Source organism: Helianthus annuus, chromosome 16 (assembly GCF_002127325.2).
Source record: "Helianthus annuus cultivar XRQ/B chromosome 16, HanXRQr2.0-SUNRISE, whole genome shotgun sequence".
NCBI classification, from domain to species: domain Eukaryota; kingdom Viridiplantae; phylum Streptophyta; class Magnoliopsida; order Asterales; family Asteraceae; genus Helianthus; species Helianthus annuus.
This window is the reverse complement of record NC_035448.2, coordinates 68,216,405-68,231,505: the sequence shown is the minus strand read 5'-3', so window position 1 is coordinate 68,231,505 and position 15,101 is coordinate 68,216,405. Positions and strand designations below refer to the sequence as shown.

The following is a 15,101-nucleotide window of genomic DNA, read 5'->3' as shown; positions in this document are numbered from 1 at the left end:
ATGTATGTATGTATGTATGTATGTATGTATGTATGTATGTATGTATGTATGTATGTATGTATGTATGTATGTATGTATGTATGTATGTATGTATGTATGTATGTATGTATGTATGTATGTATGTATGTATGTATGTATGTATGTATGTATGTATGTATGTATGTATGTATGTATGTATGTATGTATGTATGTATGTATGTATGTATGTATGTATGTATGTATGTATGTATGTATGTATGTATGTATGTATGTATGTATGTATGTATGTATGTATGTATGTATGTATGTATGTATGTATGTATGTATGTATGTATGTATGTATGTATGTATGTATGTATGTATGTATGTATGTATGTATGTATGTATGTATGTATGTATGTATGTATGTATGTATGTATGTATGTATGTATGTATGTATGTATGTATGTATGTATGTATGTATGTATGTATGTATGTATGTATGTATGTATGTATGTATGTATGTATGTATGTATGTATGTATGTATGTATGTATGTATGTATGTATGTATGTATGTATGTATGTATGTATGTATGTATGTATGTATGTATGTATGTATGTATGTATGTATGTATGTATGTATGTATGTATGTATGTATGTATGTATGTATGTATGTATGTATGTATGTATGTATGTATGTATGTATGTATGTATGTATGTATGTATGTATGTATGTATGTATGTATGTATGTATGTATGTATGTATGTATGTATGTATGTATGTATGTATGTATGTATGTATGTATGTATGTATGTATGTATGTATGTATGTATGTATGTATGTATGTATGTATGTATGTATGTATGTATGTATGTATGCATGTTAATATCATCTGATAGAATTAGGATATCATCTATATATACAAAAATAAAGTCATAGTTTCGAAATATAATATCCATTTTTCTTTGAAATATTTGAGGAGCATTTTTTAATCCAAAAGGCATTACAAGCCATTCATATTGCCCTTGAGGAGTAGAAAATGCTGTGTAGCCTAAATTCTAATGAATAGGCATTAAGCATAGATTAAAGGGTTTAAACATGTGAGTTTAAACACCTAATTATGAAAGAAGATTCTCTTCTAGATTTCTAACCGATACGTACAAAAACTTGGTATTGGAAAAAGTAAAGATAAGATTCCTTCAGCAATATTCAGCACAACCTGGTTTCGTTTCCTACCTCCGGTGTAAGGAAAAAAGAGACAGTTTGAGGTTGGAGGATTTTTCTTATTAAGAGAAAAATATCTCTAGATAAAGATGAACACTCTCAGAATTTATAAGGAAATCAAAGACTTTTATTCCATGGTGGAAATCTTCCCTTTTTGGTCTATGGTGGACATTTAACCATGTATGATCCAATTATTATTATTGGATTTTTTATTCCTCTTTTTAAGGGAATTATAGTTTTTGAAAAGCTAACTCCATTACATGGTGTTAAATCCTCATGATATTCCTTTGGAAAACAATCTGGTTTACATATACACAATCCTGAGCCACTATCTATATAAGCAGCAAAGTATTCAGCTTTGTAATCTTTATAAGTAATACCTATTGGGATGTATATGCTTTTAGGGCTTGTCATTTAGGTATATAAATCATTTTGCCATTATATGTAATTTTTAATCCATAGGAGGTTATTTGATATGGTTTTACATTTTCTAAGAAAGTTAATCCTAACATTATTTCTAATGAATCGTTTTCATCTTCATTACCTATTAAGAGTCTTAAAGGAATTTTTTCTTCTCCAAACTTTATTATGGTTTCTACTGCTTCATTAATTTCATGTAGTTCACCATTAAAGTTTGTGTATTGATGGGGTTCTTCTAATGGATATTTTTGTAAGTATTTACAAATTTTATGGTTTATATAATTCCCATTAGCACATGTATCTATTAGCATATTTACTGCCGAAAATCTTTTTCCATTGAAATATTCTCCTTGAATTTTGTAATTCCTTACATTATCTTCTTTTTCACTAATTACATCATTATATCTACTTGAATTAGTTATTCTTAGAGGATAACTTATTACCTCTTTGTTTGAGAACAACAATCTAGGGGTTATCTGGTTAGAAGACATCATTGGTTTATCTCGTAAATCAAGACTTAAAGGTCTTGAATCTATTTCTTCTATTTTAGGTAAGGTCGGTATTTGTATTTGACAAACATCGTTAAACAAATAAGGAAAATCAATAGTGTCTTTTATACTAAAACATTCAGAATGATGAGTATTTGACACTGCATAAGAAATAGCATATGTAATAGAATAAGGTCTATTTTGTTGTTTAAAGAAATCTTTTCTCTTAAAATCTTGTAATAGACTTAAAGTTTTATCAAAATCCTTATCTTGAATATTATAGGAAATTCTAGGATAGATATTAAATTTCAGTTTTCCATATTGTAAATTTCCTCTTAATATTCCAAGGCATGCTTCTTCTCTATTTTGTATTCTATTATCCATAACAGCTAATTCTATAGGGGTATCTATACCTTCTTTAAAGGTGGATTTTATTATTATTTGGATAGCTCCTACATGTACCCATCCCAAAGTGTTTCTTATTTTTGGTTTTATCTTTTGTAATTTTTCTTGGATATCTTTTTTAGATAATAAAGGTATCATAACTTTGTTAGATGTTATGTTAATATCTAAAGCCCTTTCTTGAATATTTAGCCCATAATATAAATGATGATCTCTAGGTTTTATTCCTAGTTTTTGTAAAGTATTCATTTTAAATCCTGAATGGTTTGATAATGAGAAATTTTCATGTTGTATTTGTTTAAGTTTTTTCTTATCTATTAATACTTCTTGTTTATATTCTCCAAACTGTTCATTTTGGCAATCAATTATATCATCATCTATTTTACTAGTGGTGGCTATATCTAATCTATTCATCTTAGATTTACTTTGTATGTATGTATGTATGTATGTATGTATGTATGTATGTATGTATGTATGTATGTATGTATGTATGTATGTATGTATGTATGTATGTATGTATGTATGTATGCATGCATGCATGCATGTATGTATGTATGCATGTATGTATGTATGCATGTATGTATGCATGTATGTATGCATGCATGCATGCATGCATGTATGTATGTATGTATGTATGTATGTATGTATGTATGTATGTATGTATGTATGTATGTATGTATGTATGTATGTATGTATGTATGTATGTATGTATGTATGTATGTATGTATGTATGTATGTATGTATGTATGTATGTATGTATGTATGTATGTATGTATGTATGTATGTATGTATGGATGCATGCGTGCATGCATGCATGCATGCATGCATGCATGCATGCATGTATGTATGTATGCATGTATGTATGTATGCATGTATGTATGTATGTATGTATGTATGTATGTATGTATGTATGTATGTATGTATGTATGTATGTATGTATGTATGTATGTATGTATGTATGTATGTATGTATGTATGTATGTATGTATGTATGTATGTATGTATGTATGTATGTATGTATGTATGTATGTATGTATGTATGTATGTATGTATGTATGTATGTATGTATGTATGTATGTATGTATGTATGTATGTATGTATGTATGTATGTATGTATGTATGTATGTATGTATGTATGTATGTATGCATGCATGCATGCATGCATGCATGCATGCATGTATGTATGTATGTATGTATGTATGTATGTATGTATGTATGTATGTATGTATGTATGTATGTATGTATGTATGTATGTATGTATGTATGTATGTATGTATGTATGTATGTATGTATGTATGTATGTATGTATGTATAGATAGTTCATATTCTTCAGTCATTGATAAGCAATTTGTTGGACAATACTCAACGCAATTACCACAAAATATACATATTCCGAAATCAATACTGTAATTAAGCAATCGTTTCTTTCTAATATCAGTTTCCAATTTCCAATCAACAACGGGTAGATCTATAGGACATACACGAACACATACTTCACAAGCAATGCATTTATCAAATTCAAAGTGGATTCGACCGCGGAAACGCTCGGATGTGATCAATTTTTCGTAGGGGTTGTATGTATGTATGTATGTATGTATGTATGTATGTATGTATGTATGTATGTATGTATGTTGATATACGTTAAATGATACATGTTTTTATACTGCAAAACACTTCCGTTTTAAGCGTTTTTGACCGAAAACACGACGGTTAGGTACCAAAATCGGTACTTTTATATTTTCAGGTCTTAAACAGAGCATAAAGGAAAATTCTAATGAAAACGGACAAATTCTGATGCATTTCTGATAAAACGGACAAAAATCTGATGACTGCCAGGTGTCGCACGGCCGTGCATCCAACCGCACTACCGTGCGAGACCTCCGACCTCGGAAGCCCTGCCAGTGCGACTCATGGTGCGGCTGATTTCTCAAACCGCACCCTCGCGTGAGCCACCCGCACCCCCATGCACCACCTGGACCATACTTTCTGATCACGATTCTGATGACGTCGCACTACCATGCGACCAGTCGCATGACCGTGCCAATCTGGTGACCTAGGCAAGTTATCCACTAGTCCACTTGGCTGTCTCGGGATAGCTGAAACTGACGTCACCCGACAACACCTGACCGCACGGTCGTGCGACCAGTCGCATGGCCGTGCCAAACTGAAAATTGCCTATAAATAGCAGCATTCGCTACTGATCAAAAGGTTGGGTTTTTCTCCATGTTTCTGGGCGATTTCTGGGTTCCGAAGTATTCCTGATCAGACCCATTTGAAGCTTAAAGATCGAGTGGAAGCATAAACGATCCAACCCATCAATTCCTTGCTTGTTTATGGTTCGATTCCTTGTTCTTGAACATGTATTCTGATCATTTTGCAAGTTATGAGATGATGTTAGTTTATGTTTAATGTAGTTTTTGTAATAGTAGTTATAAACTTGTTTCTTGAATGAACTTTATGTTGTAATCTTTTTTGTATGAAACTTAAGTACTTTTTCATGTTTGAATCTTCATGATTATATAATGAACGTTTCATTGATGTTGAGTTCCTGATTATGTTTGATTATTTTGGATAATGAATCTGTGGTTAGTGGGATGGTAACTATTTCTTGATTAATCACTTGTTTGTAAACTTGTTTACACCATGAAAGTCGAGAGGGGTATTGGTTTTATCCAAGATATATCTTATTTTGATTAGGAATACTTTCTTGCACGTAAGGGTTCTAACGAATTATATGTTGTTGATTACATGTTCTTGCATGCGGTTTATGATCCTTGTTTAGTAGTTTTGGTCTGAAATTGCTGACATGGTAGATTTGTGTTCAAGACTTGTAAAGCTGAAATATGTTGTTATATGATCTACTTAAATGCTTATCCTCGTGGCTGTATTGTGACCATCGGTATTGCTTTCTTTGATAAGTGAGGTTAGAAAACTCCTAGCGGATGACTAATCTATCTTTAAAGGTTTACATGAACGAATATCAATAGCTCGCTAAAGAATGATTTTAGGTGGTTAACGTGTGTTTATCGCGTTAACTTTCCGAAGAATCATCATGTTAGAAAACTCATAGCGGATGACTAACTGTCTCGAAATTGGAAAATTGATTAAGTGCTTTTGTAACATATCTGATAGATAACATGTTTAGGTTGTTTGTGGAACAAGATATTAGTATATTTATGTTAGATGTAATTTAGATAACTTAGTTAAACAACCATTCACTTATCCTTTTATCTGGTAAAATAATGACAACGATTTAGTACATTATAACGCCCGTGTTCCATGGATCGATATCTGGCTCTTACCAATACTTTGCTGCATATATGACGGGATACACTTTTCCTTTGTTGTGTGTGTTTTACTGTTAAGGTATAAACCATTTTTATAATTATAAAACACATTTCGTCGGGCGCGTGAACATACTGTAAATAGATGTATATAACCGCCCACGTCAAGTTTTTGGCGCCGTTGCCGGGGACACGGCGAAATTAATGGAACAATCCGAGTTATTATTTTACCGGTGTACAAACTGTGAATACCTGTGAATACTTGTACATTTTTGTATTTATTTATTTTCTTTTATTTTCAAACATGTGATCACCTAGCCTGGCACGCCCACTAGGACTAACTTTTTACTAACTTTTCTTTTTCTGTTTTACTAACCAACTAATCAGCTAACTACTAACCAACTAACTGACTAACTTTACTAACCCACTAACATACTAACTTTTTATTTATTGTTCAACTAATTTTTTTTATTTTATTTATTTAATTCAGTTAATGTGTTCGGATCGATCCATTCATTTATTTATTTCATTTATTTATTTCAATTCAGTTATTTCTAATTCAATATTTCTTTTATTTTAATTCAATCATTTCATTTCTGTACTTCATTCATTTATTTATTTATTTCATTCCAGTACAACTATTTTAGTTATTTAATTTATTTTATTTCAGTTATTTCATTCCTGTTTATATTTATATTTATGCCCGTATTCGGAATCCAACCGCTTATATATTTATATATTTATTTCATTCATTTATTTCATTTATTCTTTTATTTCAGTTACATTTATTCATTCTTGTTCATTTGTTTGTTTAATTAACTGTTCATTCATTTAATTATCGTACTCATTTGTTTATTTACTTACTCTACAATAATAAAATATAACTTTCTGATAAATCATCAGATTTTCTGATGAATACCAATGAATTTATCCGATTTTCTGATGGATTCTGATAAACCCATTAGATATTCTAAAAACAACAATTTACATTTCTGATGAATTTACCAGATTTTCTGGTAATTCTGATGGATTTATCAGGAATTCTGATGGAACGAAAATTTCATCAGATCTTATCAGAATTATATAAGTTATATCAGATTTTCTGATATGCTAAAAAAAAACAAAGTTTCCTCATATTTCTGATAATTTTCTCAGAAATTATAATAAACAAACAAAAACACTCGGTGCACAGTTCTCGGATGTAAATAAGTAAATAATTCAGTAAATATTTAAATAGATTTGTTTAATACCTTATATATATATATATGTATATTATATATATATGTATATTATATATTAGTATTGTCATTATTACTTATTTCCTATATATATATTATGTTCTTTTTTCTGTATAATGCGTTCCTTTTTATGTGCAGGCTAATGTCCACGCCCCCTACACCCGCTAACACTGAGCTAGCCAACGAACCAGAAAATAACTTAAGAAGAAGTCGGTGGCTTCGCGAAAGATCGCTTGTTGTTGCACAAAGGATTGCGGCCGCATTCGACGAACCAGTGATTCTTTTTGATAGCGAGAGTTCAGAGGACGACACAAGAAGCATTTTGCCAGAAGACGACCAGCCTCTGAATGAGACCGGCCATCCAGGAGGAGAGGGCTTGCTACCGAGCATCGCCCGACCTACGATAGCAGCACCGAGTTTTGAAATTAAATCTAGTATAATTAACATGTTACAAAATTCTATGCAATTTGATGGGAAGGATCACAAAGATCCATTTCGGCACATCACTTCATTTCTCGAGGTGTGCTCGACTTTCAAAATTCGAGACGTTTCTGAAGACGCAATCCGTTTGCGGCTCTTTCCATTCTCTTTGCGAGACAAAGCCTGATCTTGGCTTTTGTCACTTCCAGCAGGGTCCATCACAACTTGGAACGAGATGGCAGATCTTTTTATGCAAAAATACTTCCATCTGGAAAAGACAGCTAAGCTAAAGAACCGTATCATGACATTCAAACAGGACGAAGGAGAATCGCTACATGCAGCTTGGGAGAGGTTCAAAGATCTTCTAATCGATGTACCACATCATGGGTTGTCCAAAAGACAACTTGTGTTGAAGTTCTACCAAGGACTTAACTACGACTCACAAGAACGCATAGACGTATATGACGGAGGCGATCTTGGAACGAAAACACCAACGGAAGCCTATGCAATTATAGAGAAAGCTACCTTAGAGTCGACTTCTCGTCACAGTGGAGTACGAAGTAAAGCATTATCTATTCCTGTAGTTCATCAAGTGGATACATATACGGCTCCTACAACGCAGATCGGAGCTTTGGCTGCAAGGTTTGATCAAGCTCAGAACGTTTCAAAGATACAATCATCATGTGAGCAGTGTGGAGTGTCACACGAGCCAGGTACTTGTGAGCAGGGTGTTATGTTTACCGGCCACGAGGAGGTGGACTATCTGGGCAATCAAATCAGGCCCCAAAATAACCTTTACAGCAACACGTACAATCCGGGGTGGAAGAATCATCAAAACTTCGGGTGGAAATCTAATTCTGGGAACCAAAACCCACTCGGATATGCCAAGCGTGCTCCCGCGCCACAGCAGCCCCAGGGACAGCCTTACCAATCTCGGGGTCCGTCCTTCCAGCCAAATTACCATCATCAAGGCTCCGGGAGCAGTTCCCAGCCTCACGCCTCTCAGAATAACTCTAAGCTAGAGGAGATGATGGCACAGCTGTTAGGAAACTTCAATTGTGCTAATCAGATAGCTGAGAGCCGCTACCAACAACATGAGGAACGATTTATGGCCCAAGAAGGGGAGATGCGGGGTCAGAAAGCTTCTATACAGACCATTGAGAATCAGGTGGGACAGTTGGCTAAAATGTTGTCAAAGACACCCCCGGGTGGTCTTCCAGGAAACACAGAGCCGAATCCAAAAGGGCGTGTCAATGCCCCACACGTTTAACAAGTGTGAAAAAATGAGTCTAGCTATCGACTCGCTGACAAATTTAGCGAGCGTGTTTTCCCATGCTAAGGGTATTGTTGTAAATATTTAATTTCTCGCATTTATTTCCTTGTTCGTTAACTTTTCCTGTTTTTACGTAGGTACGAACAAGTTCGACCCATAACTTTTGAAGTTTTTAAGTTAGTTTAAAGTTAAAACATGTAAAACCTTGCAAAAATGGTAAAATCTATTGAGAAAACGGAGTGAGAGCATTCTGTTAGTTCTGTCTGCAGAATGTATAGATAAAACACGGCCGTGCACCTGATCCGCACGACTGTGCACTTCATAATCACATCTGATCAAGAACAATGTGCATAAGGTGGTTGTCGGACACGCAATACCGTGTGGACCGAGTGCACTACCGTGCACAACGACACAACGTTGCGAACCACTGTACACAGGTTGATGCGCACGTTCGTGTACGGCTTTTTAGTAACAATAATTTTTCAGGTTATAAAAACGACGTTTCTGCAAAAACCCTTCAAAATTACTAACTCTGGCCACACACCCGTTCTTGGCTCTCCCACTCCTAAAAACAACCAATTTTTGCAAGGATTTAACTCAAATCTTCAATCAAGGTATGATTCCTTACTTGTTTTTAGTGTGTGTTTATTTTTGTTTAAATAATGGATTTGGTTTTACTCATCTAATAGTTTGATCAATAGTAGTTGTCACACCCCCAAAATCCACCTGCGGAGTATCACCGCTTGGGAGCGTGACTGACCAGGATCAAGCCACCAATCATATAGAACAATGTATATAATAAAAGTAAATGTCATTAAACAAAACCCATCCATATGAAAGGTGTTCAAAACATAAGTAATAGTTCGACGTTTAGCGGAAGCAATTAAGCAAAAGCCCAATCATAAATAAGTATGTAATGTCATAACGTTCAATCATAGCATTCACGATCCTTGTCCACAACGACTTGCTCCTCCCTGTGCAAGCTCCATATGTACCTAAGGTCCTGCAAGGCATGCAGCAGAGAGTCAACAACTAGTTGAGCGAGTTCACAGAAAGTAAGTTCGTAGCAGTAATTCGTATGTTCATTTAGTGGGGGCTTCCCACGTATGTATGTACTAATAGTGGGGGTTTCCCATGATTATATTTATTACCAATGGGGGCTTCCCATGTTTATCCTTACTAGACTATTGTAACCATGTGTTCTTCTTAATCCGAGAACAGGAATACGTACAAGGTCACGTAGGTTTTACGTGAGTGCCCTTCCCAGAGGACAGTGGTACGCGTGGGGTTTACGTAGGTTTTACGTATGTGTCCTTCAGACCCGGAAGACAGTAGTAGGTATGAGTTTACGTAGGTTTTACGTAAGTGTCCTCCAGACCCGGGAGACAGTGGTAGATACTAGTTTACGTAGGTTTTACGTAAGTGTCCTGACTAACCTGAGGACGATGGTATATAGTCTAGCAATAGTGTAAGTACGAGTAATTATCCAATTCAAATCTTCCCAACCCAATTCCCAACCCGGGAATCCCATGCCTTGGCTATGTGAACTCACCTTGGTTTGCTCGGTATGCTTAACTATGTGCTAGCAATTAATCAATCAGGTCCTATAGTAAGCACGTATACTTGATCAGTTCAAGTTCGTAAAGTTTCACATGCAATTAATACCACAGAGTATGTTTGACAGTTGATATCATGCATCATACGTCAGTTAATCATATTCATACAATCCACGTTTCACATAAAGGCTTTCTCAATTTAATCTAACAATATCATCCGCACTTAACTGGATTAATACACTTTGCATAGTTCACATGCATAGCAGAATTAATCAGAAACATATTACAGTTAACCCACATAACGTAGTTATCATAACAGAGTTAACATAGTTAACATACTTAACATATTTAACAGCGTTAATAAACTTAACATGTTTAACGGAGTTTGTGGCTTCATTTAATCATACAAATCTTAACAGATTCAACAACAATTAACATACAACTAATTGTTTCAAAGTAATCATCCACAAAGTCAGACAGGGCCTTGCCCTTCTTAAAAACTCGGACAAGTGTGGGGGGGGGGTTTCCCCTGTTCAAAGTTCGGACAAGAGTCCCTAGGTATGAAACTCGGACCTTTGTGGTGCTATTAAAGGTCGGACATAAAGTGGGGGGGTAAAACTCGGACATGGGGGTAACCCCTTTTAAAATTCGGACAACTAAGCCAAAAGTCGGACCATGGGGGTGAGGGTTAAAGCTTGGACAGCCCCTCCCCTATATGCAAAGCTCGGACCCCCTAACTAGGGTTAAAAGTCGGACCTTTTAACTCCCTTACAAAAGTCGGACAAGCTTGTTGCCATTATAAAAATTCGGACAAGTATGCTTATCAATACTCGGACTATATGCACAATATCTAAAGTTCGGACCTATTAACCTTGTTACAAAAGTTCGGACTAACAACATTTACAAAACTCAGACAAATAATCAAACATACGAAGGTTCCACTTCATTGAGATTGTATCAGTTACGTTTTTGTTTCTATACGATCGTGAAACCCTATTTTCACATATATTCACAGTGCAGTAATCTTAATCAAACTCAACGATTTTAGCACATCATGTATTTAATCATCAGGCAATCGATTATACAACTAGTCAATTATCATAATCACAATAATCAGAATCAAATTGACAATTACAGAACTTAGCATGTGAGGAACTAGGGTTTACAAGAATTCACAAGAATCAACTAATATTTTTAGTAAAATTATATACTTTAACAGTAAGCAAAAGTTTTAAACTCGGATTTCCAGTTTTGACCTTTAAGCCCTATGTGAAATTACCAAAATGCCCATGCGGTGCATAGTTTGGTTATAAATAATAAAATTCACATATAGGTAATATCCTACTATTATAACTTATTAAATTAAGTATTTTTACTAATTATATCATACCTGGAACTCAGATTAATATTTAATCTCTACTGTAACCTTTAAAATGATCAAAATACCCCTACGGGGCATAAATTGGTTTTAAATTCGTTTTGGGCATAATGGAAGGTATCCTACTGATATCACAACATATTTAAGGCATATTAACTTAGGAAACCTATTCATGACTCTTTTGGTTACCCGTTATGCATTTTTCGCGTTCGGATCGGCTTATATAACTAATTTGCATAAATTAGCCGAAACGGGTTAAACCTTATCATTTTAATCTCAAAATCCAGAATGTGTTTAGTTTACCCTTATTACACAAGTATACAAGCTTGTTGGGTCTAAACCACATTCTAATCCGGTTCTCGCTTAATCATGCGTTTTGAACCCTATCCTCCTTTAAAACTAATCGGTCTAAGCTTAGGCTTAATTAAAGAACCGTTAGGAATCTAATAGGTTATTAAAAGCCTTCGTTCCAGATTTAGGAGCCCAGTAAAAGCTATATGTACTTGCTGATTTGATATACGGCAGGGATTGAATTTATATGTAGCTCGGGTAGATACTTTTAACTTATTTTCCCTATACGGGCTTGGGGTACGGTATATAAAAATACCTCTTGGTCGGGCATTGAATCTTTACTCATAATAAGGTTAATGCATTAAGATGTCACGTTTAAATTGTTTTGTTTGCTTAAAACCTTTGGGGGGGGGGTTAATGACCATGTCCCGGATATCCTTTGCATCGTTCATGAAATGGCCACGACCTAAGCACGGGGTGTAGGCGTACACCTGACAGTGCCTATGTAAAAACTGGTAATCCACTTAGAAGAATCAACCTTCTGGGCATTATACCTGTGGTGTGTCTATTAATCTTTAACCCGATATACAGGCCGGGATACTGAACGTATAAGAGACATGTAATTCTTTTACAAGTATTATATACAAATAATTATCCCAAGTTATAAAAAGTTTTGTGCCATGCGCACTCAAATCAGTTTTCTTAAACATTTTCAAAGTGAGTCAGTTAAATTGTATTTACCAGTGTAAACTGACGTATTTTCCAAAAAGGCTAAGTGCAGGTACTAATCGGAATAGGCTGGCTACTCCTAGCATCAATAAAGAGTCTCGCAAGCTTAGATGCCTAAAGTCTGTTGAACAATGTTTCATTTTATTTTCGATCCGCCTGTGGATCCTTTACTTTCCGTTTGTAATACTTTGATATTACTTTATATCGGATTGTAATATGTTTATCTTTTGCTTCCGCTATGCATTTGAATTGTGTTGTTTGACTATGATGATATCAATTACGTCACGATACTCCCCACTGGGCCCACTGGTAATACGTGGAAATATCGGGGTGTGACAGGTTGGTATAAGATCCAACATTGAGTGAATTAAACACTAGCTTTTTGTGTTTAATCTCAATGACACAGTAGCACATTCCTTGACCTTCTGATTCTAGACTTAACATAGGAATACTCTCAGCTCTATTCGGAGAATTATTGCTTTCAATTCTATATTTTAATACGTCGCCAAGCAAAGAAGCCGTAATGGAAATTCTCCCCATTCGAAGCCTAGGAAAGGCCGAGCTTCGTACTGCGACTAGGATAAACGTGCATCCAAGGAGAAAACATTCAGAAATAAAATGAAGAAGAAACTCCTTTTGTTGAAGTTCGTTTCCTCAGAAAGTCATTACAAGGGCATTCTTATCTTTCTATCCCTTCAAGGACAACATTATTCCTTTCAAGTCCCGTTCAGGGCAATTCTGTACCTCTTTTAAAAATCATTGGGATGTTTTATCTAAATTTCATTTATATCGTTGTATATGAATATAATATACGAAATAAATTAAAATAATATTCCTTTTATAAGATCTACCATTATAATAAAATGGCAAAATCTAAAAAGAACAAGACCTAGCCCATGTGTCATTTTAAGAACAGGGCCAAGATGGCAGTTCCTCAATTAGATTCAGATCCTTATTAACATCTCAATTTAGGATTGTTCTGCGTTAAATATTAAAAAGAATCTTAAAGGTAAACCTAGCCTATATGACAAGCCCAAGATGGTAGAACGTATCCAAAAGATTCAAATCATTGTTAACATCTGTAACATGTTAACATTCCTGGCAGACGTGGTTCGATAAAATCGCATAAATCATCCATATACTGGATTCTCCCGAAATCCTTTCTTATTTTGTGATTTAAGCATCCATTAGGGATATAATGCTTACGGGCCATATCCATTGTCATATAAGACAAAAGACAGTCATAGCCTACAACTCCCTGTCAAGAAAAGGCAATGAACAACGTTCAAGCCTAAATACCTTGATTCTATGAAATCATGGTTTATAATTTAATGTTTCCCTTGTGACTTGGCCTTTTGTGCCATAGTTATATGTTAATTAAATCTAGGATAATTATAATGAAAATCCTGAATAAAATAAATATCATTCCTTTCCTGCCAGTATTCATATTAAAAAAAATCTTAAAGGGTATAACCTAGCTTGAATGTCATTAAGGACCTGGCTACGATGGTAAATCCTGTTTAAAAGAGATTCAGATCCTTGTTAACACTCTTGACAAAGGTGATGCGATAAAATCACACTTGTCATCTTTATATTAGGAACTTCCAAACCCCTTAATTAGCAAAAACGATCAATAGGAATCATGGCTAATAAACGTCGAACATGATGTACACATCAAAACATCCATTTGGGATGTATACCTACGGGCAAAGATGTATACATGAAAAAGATGTTTTATTTCATAACTTCTTGTCAACACAATGAACTGTGAAATTTTCCCACCCAAAGGATCATTGATTATGTTTTAAAATTTCCCTGGTGACAAGGCCTCTGTGCCATCAAAAAGTCCTTTGGAACAAGCCCTTGTGCTATATGAAATGTCGGTACGACATTGACAGTCGTGACTTGTGCCCCCTGTCTAATAAACATAAAGGATTATATTTCGTTTAAACGCCAAAGATGGTTTATTTAAAAACCTACGCAAAACATAATCAAATAAATTAAATACTATCTATTGGCCTATATGGTTTATTCGCACCATGGCTATTTAATTATCAAGTTCGACAATTCACTATATAATTAAACGATGTATTATTACTTGGTTTGTAGCCTTCAAAGCTTCACCATGACTGACTACTCTGAAGCTCACAATCATCCAGTCGATCAGAATGATGATGCAAGACTGAATTTAATGGACACCGAGTTACAGGATATGATAGATACAGCCGTAAATAAAGCTGTGGACCGAGTATTAAAGGGTCATAAGCGAAAGTGCGATAATACCCCAAATCAGGGTTACAAAAAGGGTAAGACCGGTTCAAACTATAACCAGTCCAAGCCAAAGGAGGCAAAACCCGAATGTAAAATATGCGGGAAGAGGCACTTCGGGAAATGTTTCTATGAACAAACCAGGGGATGTGACATCTGTAAAGAGATGG

At 34.8% G+C, this 15,101-nt stretch overlaps 1 protein-coding gene across 1 annotated transcript; it reads left to right on the top strand.

The window, feature by feature from the left end:
• Nucleotides 1-7,671: 7,671 nt before the first annotated feature.
• LOC110876859 lies at nt 7,672-8,706 on the top strand. Its single transcript, XM_022125019.1, has one exon. The coding sequence runs from the start codon at nt 7,672-7,674 to the stop codon at nt 8,704-8,706; it is 1,035 nt and encodes a 344-aa protein (XP_021980711.1).
• Nucleotides 8,707-15,101: the final 6,395 nt, after the last annotated feature.